Source organism: Gallinula chloropus (assembly GCF_964237585.1).
Source record: "Gallinula chloropus genome assembly, chromosome: 16".
NCBI classification, from domain to species: Eukaryota; Metazoa; Chordata; class Aves; order Gruiformes; family Rallidae; genus Gallinula; species Gallinula chloropus.
The window spans coordinates 6,234,813-6,247,528 of record NC_140101.1 but is presented as its reverse complement, the minus strand read 5'-3'; the positions used below and the strand labels follow the sequence as shown (position 1 = coordinate 6,247,528).

At 48.0% G+C, this 12,716-nt stretch overlaps 1 protein-coding gene across 1 annotated transcript in view; it reads right to left on the bottom strand.

The window, feature by feature from the left end:
• The window catches only part of BMP7 (bone morphogenetic protein 7), a gene marked incomplete at its 5' end in the record, with an annotated part of 40,632 nt that extends 35,427 nt beyond the window's left edge, over positions 1 to 5,205 (bottom strand). The window contains one exon of the mRNA XM_084271451.1: positions 4,689 to 5,205. Coding sequence (XP_084127577.1) covers positions 4,689 to 5,205 — 517 coding nt within the window. The remainder of the gene's footprint in view (positions 1 to 4,688) is intronic.
• Positions 5,206 to 12,716: the final 7,511 nt, after the last annotated feature.

The window sequence follows — 12,716 nt, the reverse complement described above, 5'->3', positions numbered from 1 at the left end:
TCTGTCCATCATTCCTGCTCTGCTCTGTCACTTTGCACCTGAAAATTAGGAAACGAGCTAATTTCTCTCTAGAACAGGTCCGTACACTTGCAGGACACCCGCCGGTCACTCGCTGTGTGGTTGGTGCACTTCATACCATCAGCTTGCTGCAAGCTTTCTGCCTTGGTCCACTGTACCCCATGTATCCGCACTGTCCCCAGCAATTATGGGATGTACCTGCTTGGGCCTGGGAGCCTGTAAATGCGCTAAGTGGAGGAGAAAAATAAGGGGGAAAAAAAAAGGAAAAGCCAAGACAGGGGCTTGGCGTAATGTATGGATGAACCATGTGATCGTGGCCAGGCACCCAGGGCTAACATTTAATCTGCTTTGTTTCAACTGGGAAATATGTGAAGATCAAATAAGTTCAAATCCAGGTCAAATATCCTTGGAAAAAAAAAAAAAATCTTTGATTTATACAAGCAGGAAAATGAGGTTTAAAAGAAGTGATTATGAAAGGGTTACTAAAAACACAGCTGTACGCGTACTCTTATATCTGAGGCTCTCCAAAGAAAAACTGTGTGACATCTATATTAACCTTTGGCTGTACACCAGCGAAGGCCTGTCGTGAGCTGGAATGCAAGGCAGCCCCTTCCAAACTTTAACACAAGCCAGGTTACAGCTGCGAATGCCTGCAGCCCGCGCTCGCTTTATAAAGTATTCCCCGAAGGAAATTTTTTAACTGTTATAGAATCTTTTTCTAATACCCTACAGTGTTAAAGCCTGTTATTAAAGGGCAAAGGGATGGTTCCTCATGCCAAACACTTGTCAACAAAAAGGACAGCCAGATGGTATGAAATAAAAGGAAACTTGGGGGCTCTTCAGCTTCTTGATTTACATTAACAAAAGCCACTTTCACGTGCTCCTTCCAAGAATGACTAATTCCACACACACCCCCCCTTTATTTTTTGCCAGGATTAAACAATGTTGTTCATTTTCTAATCGACCGCGGGACAAATTAGCAAATTGCGTATCACTTGTGCCGACATTTTAGGAACTCTTCTGAGCAAGTCTGTTTACCAAGGCAGGATTACCCACATAAGGACAAGGCAATTATTTTTAGAAGAGAGGGTCCATGTCACCCAGAGGATGTTTACTCCCCAGTTGCTGTTTATAACCTTGAAACGAAACTTCTGCAAGAAAGGCTTTGCATTTTTTCAGCTCCTCGAACGGATCAGTTTGTAAACTGATCTTGGATCTGAAGCAAAATTCCAAATACTGAAATGACAGTAATAAATTTTGTAAAATTAGCCGGTAATTAACTAACTTAGTCAGACCACTGTGGCTAATTTTTCTTTTTAATTTACATGTAGCTTCGTTCTTGACACAAATCCATTCCCCACCCGTCCTAACACAGGTGTAAGCTCAGACAAAATGCAGCCTGTGAATTAACTGCCTATAAATCCAAATCTAATTAATTGTCAAGACTTTACAGTAACATTACACGCCTAGCACAAAACTCCCTGCAAAATAAACCCCGAAACAGAGCACCTGTTTTCTGGTTCCTCCCTACCAATACCCAGCATAAATTCTCTGGAATAAATATACGCAGCATCTCCATAGAAATCAATTGGGGGGGAGGGGTAGAGAAGGGAGAGGGGGCTTGTTGGTGGGTTTCATAGAATCCTTGAATCACAGAATATCCTGAGTTGGAAGGGACCCATAAGGATCAAGTCCAACTCGTGGGTTTCTACCAGCCTGGTAAATCTTGGAATGTAATTTTTTTTTTATCCCAAAGTTGCTTTTTCCCCTCTCAAGTTGTACAGACAGATAGATGAAGATTGTGGATAAAGCAAAATAAAAAAGTGTCTTTGTGGATTAGCATTTGGAAGCCTGGAGTAACATGCTTAACTTACTGGAATTTAAAAGTATTCTCTCTTTGCTCACTTTTACTTCCTCCACTCTAAGATGAAGCTTTATTATGCTGTGACACTTCCTCATTGTGATGGCTCGGCTCGGGCATAGTAATAAAAGCCTACCTGTGAAATGCAATGCTCACAGAGTATCTCTTACCAAACTAGGGCACACTTTACTACAGCCTGCATTTGGCGATTCAGCCCCACTTTAAAAGGGATCATTGTAGAAGGTCTCCAAAAAAACCCCATCAGTTCTACAATAGATCTTCTAATTTTCCCTGAACGTCATAGAAAACTGTATGTTTGAAAGCAGGTGTTGTGTTTGACTATATACGGGAGCGAGTGGCTGGTCTAATTCATTAAAACGTCCATAAACAAGCCTGTCTTTGTCCTATAAAGATGAAAGACCGATGACTATAATGGGATGAAAGGTGTGCACGGCGATGAAGAAAGCCATTATAGACCTGTGTCCTTTTTAAACTCGTCCTGGCATGCACAGTAGTTGACAAGGGAACAAAACAGCGCAGATAAACCTCGGAAAGGTGCCTTGCTGGTAACAATTCCACCTGTCCTCCTTACAGCCATCAGGTTTCCCCATGCTCTGCCTGCCCACATTGACAGCCCGCCCCGTGAAGCAGCAGGTAAGGGTTTAGCAGAGCAAAGGCTTTACAGAATCACAGAACCACAAGGATTTCGGCTTTCTAAGCCAACTGCAAACCCAGAAGGTCAAAGCAAATGAATCTATGCCCGCCCATCATCGCGCTGGGAGGTGGATTACTGCAAGGTACAGTTTGCAGGGGTGCAGCCTGCTCTGCAAGGAGCTCTCGCTTCCAAACAGGCACATCCAAACTGCAGTATTTATCTATTTATAGAGATCAATTCCACTCGTTCATATTCAGCGGCACGGGGGGACCCGAGCATTGATTCCTTTTATGTAAAATGTCCATATGCCACAGAGGTGACAATTCCTTACGTAGCAAGCATGGGGCAGAAGGGCTGTAGTTACACCAGTGGAGGATACGCGGTAAATAACTACACCCGAGCGCTTTCCTAGAACTAAACCCCCTTCCACTAGGTACTCACACGTCTCACGCAGGTTCTCTCCTTCCTACCAAAATGGAAACAGGGGTGTGAGTTTTGCCGTCGTTATTTCTACACCCTTTGTCTTCTGCTGGGGACTCTCACGCCAGTTGTACGCGGTGTAGGATGCACGAATCATGGATAACAGTGTTAGCAAGATCACACTTATCTCCAAAGTCAAATATTTGACCACCATGGGTACCCCTGGCCGCTCAAATATTTGATTTTAAATATATCACTGCTGATCAGCTTAAGTACCAGCGGTGATTAGACAAACACTGTAATTCCAACTGGAGAGCACCAGCACGCTCCAGGAGCGCAGCCCCCAGGCCAGACCTAATTCGGAGCTCCCTACCGTGGAGCTTATGGTGGTTAATAAGGAGACGCAGCTCATGCAAAGCAGCGATCCCCCACAGCGTCCCGTGTCTCCCTGTCATGCAGGGACCGCGCCGGGATGGCTACCGTGTCTAACAATTATTAACGCGTGTCACGGAGCCTTTACAGCTACTGATCTTCTTCAGTTAGTTAAAGCGCCGGGATTAGAGAGGTGGTGATTTAGGTGGCGATTTAATCTTTGTTGCCTCTGAAGTTCCGGACAGCGGAAGTGTCCAGAGCAGGGACATCCACAAAGGTGTTAATGGATTTACTGGTGACAGGGCTGTCTGTAATCCCTAGTGGGTTACGTGCCAGAGGTGGGCTCCTCTCTCTCTTTGCGTGTCCCTTTGTTTGGGACAAGGTCTGAGTCGATCTTGTTTTGGCTATTTGGATTCTGTCTCGGATTTGCAGGCACCCGAGCTGTACGTGCGGTGGTTTCGGTGCTGCAGATGCCGAGGTCTAAAAACGGGGTAGAGTGAACCAGGGTCTGTAATTATATATTTAAAATAGCACGCTCATCCCAACAGCGTTCTGCTCAGATCCGGCCAAGTCGCTCCACACGGGTGTGCAATCTACAGCAAGCAAATAGAAATCAGATTGGGCCGTGGCATCCAATTAGAGGGGCCTAGCGAGCCGCATACAAAGCATGCCAACTTTTGTATCATTTGCATAAACCCATCCACATGTGCTTGTGAAAAGAGGCGAGTTAGCCGCATAAACCGGGGTCAACAGAAAAAGCTGCAGGAGTAAATGAGGATTTACTGCGGAATCCCTCTCGAGCCATTAGGAAAACATGTGCGAGCAGCTCGGCCCCTTCGGCGGAGGGGATGCCGCAGGGAACCATCCGTCTAAGCAGCCCCGAGGGCTCTGCATCCCGCACGGGCGCCAGCCTGGCACCGGGACCCGCGGTCCTGCCCGGCAGGACTTTCTTGGGGATGCGGGATGCGGAACAGAGCCGCTGATCGTTCTGTCCAACTCCTACCTGCAAATCCCAAACTCGGGAGGAGCAGCGGGTGCTTATCGAAGGGAGCGGGCGGCGCAAGCCCAGAGCGTCAGGGTGCGGTTGGAGCGGTCCCAGTTCCGCGACGGAGGGTCGGAGCCCTCTCCGCCTTGATGCCGTGTTCCCCTGCTAAGCGGCCACCTCCCCCAGGGCCGCTCTCTGCCCTCGCTCGCCCAGGTGCGCTGCCACCCTCCCGGCGCAGACCCGGCTCCCCGGGGGTTCAACCGGGGCCACCTGCGCCGCCAGCCCCGGCCCCCCCCGCTGACGGCCGGGACCCCGCTCCAGCCTCCCCCCGGCACGGCTCCCGCCCCCCGCCCGCACATCCCGGGTTCCGCACTCACCCAAGTTGACGAAGCTCATGACCATGTCAGCTTCGGTGAGGAAGTTGCTGTCCTGCAGGCTGGCCAAGGGCGGCCCCTGCGTGCTGAAGATGGGCTTGTAGGGGTAGGAGAAGCCCTCGCCCTCCTCCGCGGCGGCCCCCGCCGCCCCCTCCTCCACGGACATGGCATTGTAGAGGTCCAGCATGAACATGGGGGCCGAGTTGTGCTTGCCGTGGAGGTGGGGCCGCGGGCGGTGCGGCAGGCCGAGGATGGAGAGGATCTCCCGCTGCATCTCGCGGCGCTCGGGGCCGCGCAGCCGCCGGTGGATGAAGCTGGAGTGCACCTCGTTGTCCACCGTGAAGTCGGCGAGGACGCAGCGCAGCCAGAGGGCGGGGGCGGCGGCGCCCAGCACCAGGAGCCAGGAGGCGGGCTGCCCGCGTCCCGCCGCCGGCATCGCGGCGCGGCGGCGGCGGCGGCTGCGGAGGGGCGGCGCGGGGGGCGCGGGGCTGCCCCGCCGCGGGACGCGCCCCACCAGCATGCGCGGCGCGGAGGGACGGCGCGGCCCCCCGCGCTCACTGCGGCGGCCGGCAGCCCCCGCGGAGGTGCCACAGCCCGCTCATGGCCCGCCGGCGGGGGCTGCGGAGCGGCCCCGGCCCGTGGACGGAGCGGCGGCGGCGGCCCGAGGCGCTTCCCCCGGCGGCGGCAGCGGGAGCGGAGCGCTGTGCCCGCGTCCCGCACGCCGCGGCGGAGCCGTGTGTGCAGCGCTCGGCGGGGAGGCAGCGGGAGGTTGTGTCTGGTGGGAGGAGCAGGCTGGAAAACCCAGGCGCTCTCGCTCGCCCGCTCCAAACCGCCTGGGAGAGAAAATCCCTGTAACTGCCTGGAGGAGGAACATCTGATCAGGTTGCTTTTCAGGATGTTTGTGGAGGCTGCTGGCTTGGCGAAGAGGGTGAGCCGGTCCCGAGTGCTTAAATTAACTTAATTAAGGAGAAGACACCCCAGGAGGGAGGGTGGTTTACGTCTCAGGAAGGGCCCCAAACTCCCAGAGAGTTTATAGATGCAAGTGTATCGTCTGTCTGCACAAACATGCAACCACAGGCATGCTTTTCTCTTCCCTTCCACCCTTTTTTTCCAGAGAAGTGCAGATGGGGAGAGGCTGTCCAGGACAAAACCGACAGCACCGACTTACTGAAAATGTCATGATTATATGTTCACGTGTGTGGCCGTGTCTGGCTGCGTGCACAGAGCCCCAGGTCACTTTTTCCAACTGGCAGTGGGGAAGAGTTCGTGGAGAAGCATTAGAAATCGAAGGGGGGAGGGGATGGTGTTATCATACAAGAGTCATAAAACCAGCCTGGAGTGGGACCATCAACCTGCACACACAAGTGGTTCATGTCATGACACTGCCCTGCCCCATCGCCTTCCCCTCCTGCACCTTTGGGGAACACTGACCTGAGATGGACTGTCAACTTTTTAAAGCAGTGAATTTATTTATTTAAATTCAGTTGGTGTAGCATCCACTGTAATGGAGCCCCCATCCTGATTAGTCCCGGGAAATGTCTACTGCAACAGTAAATAATCTCAGATAACAAATCCTGCTTCCCAAATCTTACGTGGAAAGCAAGGGGAAGGTAGGGCAGAAGCGTTTATCTGGGTCACTGAGTCCAGCCCGAGGTACTTTCAGTAACCATATATACACACACCAAGTTTATGCTGACATTAATATTCGTTCCTTAGGCAAAGGAGGAAAAAGAGGGGTGGGGAGAAAGGAGGTCAGCATTGTTTTTTTGACAGATTGTCCATCTGATGTTGTCAGATGAGTGATACCCAGTAATATCCAGCACCAGGTCCTGCATCTGTTGTGGAAATTACTATTCAGCACTTCTCTTAGCTCTTTATGTTTAAAATCCTTGCGTGAAAGGCAGGTAACTAGTCATAAAAGCTGCATGGGAAACATGGTGAGTGATTTGATGTACTCATATGCATGCATGTGCACTTCTTAATAACAGGGAAACTGAGGCATTACATCAAAATGATTCACAGAGCTATTGAAATAGTGGTGGAACCAGCATTAAACTCCTCGCTCAGTCCTGGCATGTGTTTAGGTATGGCTCAGGATCTGAGAGGAGAGTGGGGGGGAGAGAGGTGGTGGCTGTATCTGCCTTAGGTAACACAAGAGTACTCACTGAACTCACCAGTTTTAGTGGGGTGCTCAAATACCACCCCTGCAATTGCCTTCCCACTCCTGAAAACACCAGTACCTAAACAGTTGCATGCTGGATGCCTGATTAAGATCAAACTCTCTAGCATCTTCTGTACTTCCTGAGGAGCAGCACTAACCTGCTCTTAACCAGGCAGGTATTTGCCTAAATTTCTCTCTTGCTGAGGGTGTGGTTTCTAGACCAAATTAGGCTGATCTAAAACTAGGCTCCTCCTAAGAAAGATGGTCTTTTGTTCTCATCCCACCCCAGCCTGGACCTTCAGCTGCACGAGCCCACACCTCTCCAGCATTGGTACTAACTCTTGCATCCACACCCAGGTCAGGAAGCTGATTCTGTTTATAAAAAGTAATCTGTTTTAACCATTTATGTATTTGGTTTTGCTGAATTAATTTTCTGCTGGATCAGCTCCTTGCTCTGACTGCATCCATGTCATGCTAGAACTAGGGAGGCCACAGGAATGCGCAGCTGGGGGCAAGGCGAGGGCTGGGCTGCCTTAGGTTGGCTTAAACTGCTGGTGGAAGGGCAGGCGTGATTCAGTGTCCCTCCGCTCTCCCTTTCAGCTGCAGATAACCTGGTTTCCCTTTCTTTTTTGTTCCTTGTGGGCAGTTTGTTTTTCCCGAGTTTTGAGTGACTTCTCACAGAGCAGCAGCAAGGCAAGGAGACTTGTCTTTGGCATGGCAAGTGAGGTTAAACACATCTGTGAGGATGGAGCAGGTGTCCCTGCTGCCCAAATTGCTTGCACCTGAACTGGTATAGCTCACCTTTAAAAACCTAACCAAATTCCAGGTTAGCCTTGGGCTCTGGAGCAGCATCCCTCTGGGAGAGAAAGGGAAGAGTAGTTTGGGAGGTTTGGATCCTGACCGGTTAACACCTCAGGTAATGACTGCTGGAGCACTGTGTGTGTCATTGAAGAAACAGCTGAGAAGTAAACCTTGAAACCTCTTGATTTGACAGAGTTCTTGAAAAAGTGATGCTTGAACCTACTTCCTTCTTGTTTTGCCTGTTTAAGTGGTCTGGGTTTGGGTGAGCTCAGATACCTCTTGATTCAGTGCAAAATGTGCTTTGCAAAGCAGGGCTGCAGCTGGATCCTGGGCTGTCCTAGGAGCAGTTGGGAGGGTTTTACCTCAATTACCATCAATATTTTCTGTGATCCTGTTGCAGCAGACACAGCGTTAGACATGATTGTTGCGCTTTGCAGGGGGGTACTGCTTGCACGTACCCTTAAAACAGCATACCAGAATCACTCTGGGAGTGTGGGATGAGGAAGGGAATCTCTTATGGAGTCATGTTTTGAATGGGAGGTGCTCAGCTCTTGGCTTTGGGGCGCAACAAAGAGCAGCTTTTATCCTGCTGCGTGCAATAAAGGATGATGCAGCTCAAACTGCAGTGGTTCAGTCCTCGGATCCCAGCTTGAATTTCAAATACCTTTCAAACAAGGAAGGTACAAACTGGATCGCCTTTCTCATGGACGTCTTTCTGTCTTTCTCATCCCTCCTTCCTTGCCTGCTGCGCACACCCTGTCAGTTCCATGCAGGTTGCTGAAATACTGGCACCCCTGTGTCATTGTCTCTTTCCTGCTCCTTCCTGGGTCAATTAAGAAACCAGTTTTTCCTCTTGCTCTTCCCTGCCTCTCTTGTCTGTCTGTCTTTCTCTCCTTGAGAAGGAAAACGAAGCTGTTGCGATGAAGCAATTCCTGTTTGTTGGCACTTGCTGCTTCAGATAATTTCTACAAAAACAAACTCCCGGTGTTCCTGAGGCTCCGCACAAGGCGCGTTACCAACTGAGTAACTTTTTGATCTCTCGGAGGTTGCGTGTTGGCTCTTATCTGATTTGTGTACCACCTGCTGCCGCTGGTGTTGTTTGTGCCGGCAGAGTTACAGCGTGTGTTTAGGAGATAAAGGGTCTGACTTTTTAAAACCACATTTAAAAATGTGCAGGTTTGTGCCTGATGGATTTGTCTGTGTTGCTGTCATCACGGTGTACCAGGCGTATGCCAGCAGCAGGACTTGGCTGTTTCCATTCAGTGTTCCCAAACGGGCAGTACAAAGCGTGGGGCTGCTCAGAAACTCCCTAAAGATCAGACACAAAGCATGTTTTCCTCTCTTCTGCTGAATCAGTTTCAATTTCCTTGCCTTCCTACTTTGATGTCCTCTTTTTAACTTCAGCCATGGTTCTCTCCCATTCTGCTTTGCATCTTCTCTCGTTTGCCTTGAACAAAAGGCAAGTCCTAAACTACAGCTAAGTTTCTTTATTCTTCTGGACATTCCCTCTAAGATAGCATGTGTTTGGGGGATTTTGAACGGTTCCTCTGGGCCCCGTGCGGGCAAAACACTTATATAACAAAAATAATAGCATTATTATTTGTGTAAGAATGCATAATTAGCTTGCATATCTTGCATATTTAATTGCGCTATATGGGATCAGTCTTCTCAAAAGTTTCTATTCATCTCTCCAGTGTTATTGCTGAGAACATGTTCACCACCACGAAAGTAAGCGCATTATGGGTAAGCCATTATATTAGCTCTAATCCAGGAGTTTGAGCAGATCTGGGTTGGACTGTACTGATTGTGTTGTAAAAATTAAGTATTGATTCTCATGGCTACTGACCAGATGAGCATCGGAAATGGAAACTGTGGTTGGGGGTAGGAGAGGGCATTGTTTCTTCGGGAGATACTAGTGATAACTAAAATAGAAAGTGGTGTTTGGGTTTATGAAATGGGATTGTGATGCTAAGTCTCACAGGCACCAACTGCTTAAGGTGGACAAAGTTCGGTCCTTCCCAGTCCAGCACTTCAAAGTACTTTGCTTTACACAATTGGATCTCCATGGGGATTCTCTTTATTATTGTTATTATTTATTTACTTCAAAAAACAATGTAAATGAGTTCATATCATTTAAACATTGATAGTATTATATTTATCATACATCTGTACACAACTTGCTTACAGGCCTGTGTTATATTTATAATATAGATGTTTGTATACAATTGTGTATTGGCATGAGCTAGAGATGTGGTGGTTTTACACTCAGCTGTGTACAAAAAGCATATAAAAATCTAATTGTGGTTTTCAAAGTGAACAATAATTACTGATTCTGACCTGTAAAATGCAATGGGACAAATTTGGATGGCTTTACTTTTTCTCTCCAGGCAGGTGCAGAGTAATACCTCAAAAGAACCATTATTTTGTGCCTTTATTCCGATGTGTACATAAACGCTTGCATAACCCTTGCACAGCTGCTGTACAAACTACTCATGCCACAAGTATTAGTAATCCTAACAGGGGAGGTTGCATGGAAAATTGGGGTGTGTATGCTAAACCATATGTACCATGCCCCTGAATCATAAAACTTTCTGTTGCTGGAGCAGACAGATCTATGGAGACTGGGTTTTACAGGTCTGTAGGAAGCAGGATTATATGTAACAGCTGCACCCCACGGTTTCTCTCCCGTTGAGGCTTATCTGGTGCATTTAAATAAGCAGGAAACAGAATTTGGTCCAACATTATCTTAATGTGGTGTCAGCTTCTACCTTTATTTATATTTCATTTCCATAGGAACGATTATTTTAACAGTTTCTTTTGAAGAGCCACTCAGTTGGAAGTTCTGAGCTGCCAATTGCGAGCTGTGTGGATACAACGCAGGGTTTTTGTCTCCGGTTCTGCCTCTAAAATCACTTTATATCTGTGATGGTTTAGCGCAGCGTTTCTGATCTGGTCTGTGGCAGGATGGAAGCTGGAGATTCATTCGGCTCCCTAAAGCCCAGGCCGCAAAAATCCTTTCTCAAGTTGCACAGAGTAGCACAGTTTGGCCCCAGTTCTCCATGGTTTGAGGAACGTTCCAGCTCCTGGTCCGACCGAGGGAGGAGGTTTGCACATTGCAAGTGGCGGCATGAAGCAATTTCCCAGAGCTTTAGCAGCTGAAAATCCCTCATCAGAAGTTTATGCTGGGGGGTTTCATATAAGAAGGGCCCGGTTGCTCTGTGGTGTAAATTGGCAGGGGGAGGTATGCTGATTTACACCAGCCGAGCATCTCGCTGGGGCCTCTCCCGTGGCTATGGGGTGCGGTTGGTATTACTGCTGCTCTTTTTGTGGAGGATACTTTGGTTGCAAGTGCAACACTGTAAGACTTTATCTCTGGGAGACTGGGACTTCTAAGTTTTCAGCCGGGAATTTTTTGCTTTCTAAATAGCCCGTAGCCAGCACTGAGTTTGCTTTGTGAAGTGCATCTTTTCAGCATTCATCCCAAGCTTTTTCCGCAGTTGTCTGAGCCCTATAGGCAAATATATACTGTTAGGCGATTAAGATAATTTTTCAGTTAAGACATCGTCAAACTCGGAGCGGGACAATAGAAACAAACCCCCTTTTGTTCTGGCTAAACTGTTCCTAATGACCCCCTCTCTAAACAGTGGCACCAGCGGAGGTCTCAACAAGGCTCTTCATTGAGACCCCTTTCAAAGGGACAAGCAGAGCAGAACATGGGGCAGAAACTCCCAGAGTGACTGCGCATTGCTCCGCTTTGGTGGTCTGACCACAAGAGAGAATCTGTTGTTTTTGTTGTTCAAGGCACCCAAAAAAGAATAATTTAAAAGCATGAATTTCCACAATTAGCATCCTATAAAGAGTTCTAAATATTTGGATTGTCGGGAAAAGAGCAGAAGGGAGCAGTTCTGTTTGTTTGTTTGTTTACTTAGATCGAGAGCTATAAAATAGTCTTATGAGTTCCATAGAAAAGCTGCTTTTTTTTTTTTTAAGCTCAGTTATAACAGAAACTCCTATGAAAATAAATATGTGAAGTCCGAGCAATTAACTTTTTTACATTCCTGTAAGATCCTTGCATTTGTTTTGGGGGTGAAACATCTTTGTGAATAACATGCTCATCGTGGGCAGGGGAAAGCTCTGAGCAGGGAGGTTTCAGCTGTTTAGTTGCCAGAGAATTTGGAGATACAGTGACAAACGGAAACCACTAAGGACCAAACTCCTATTCTTCAGATGGATAATTGTAGGATAAGTTTAGGATGCTCCATAAGGTTATGTGTAGCATAGGCAATGTGCCTTCATGCAGGTGAGGGCTGCGGAGATTGCTACACAGTTATATCTTTATCTATTTCTGTGTCCTGAATCCATCAGCAGAGTGGCACAGAAGACCTTCACTTTAAACAAAAACCTATTTACAAAGCATCTTCGTTGCATATAACTGGGAAGTGATGCTGGTTCAGGCAGCAGGTCTGTAATCTGGATTACTTCAGAATGACACTGATTACATTTACAAATAGAAATGCCAGTTCCTTATGAAAGGAGCTGGAGTTTGCATCCTAGCATCTGATGGAGTAGGGTTATTTCTAACTTCAAGCCTGGGCTGCTCCTTTGTTTGGAGACAGATAGGAAGAGATACTGGATGGAGAAGAGCACCCATTGAGATAGGAACCACATACTCTGAGGAAAGGCTAAATCATGGAGAAAAGTAACTCTGACAAGGGTCAGAACACCTTTAGGTCTCCATGATATGATGGGGTCTGAGGACACTGCCATCCCTGGGAAGGGCTCAGCAGTTCACAGCTTTGGGCTTCTGTCCTTGGGTATGGACAGTGACCACACTTCTCTGTCCTGGGAGAGCAAGATGGAAGATTTCAGCGTGTCTTGGAAAAGGAAGGATTTGGGTAAGTGCAGGATGAAGGTCGAGCACCCTGTGCCAAGATACTGAGAAAAAGAGAAATGTCAAAGGAATCTTTAAGAGATTTCCAGCAGAAACAAAAGATTCTTTGTGAAAGATAATGTTAGCAAGTCTAATGGAAGGAATGGGGATGTCAAATGAATTGAGAGGATTTGCAAAT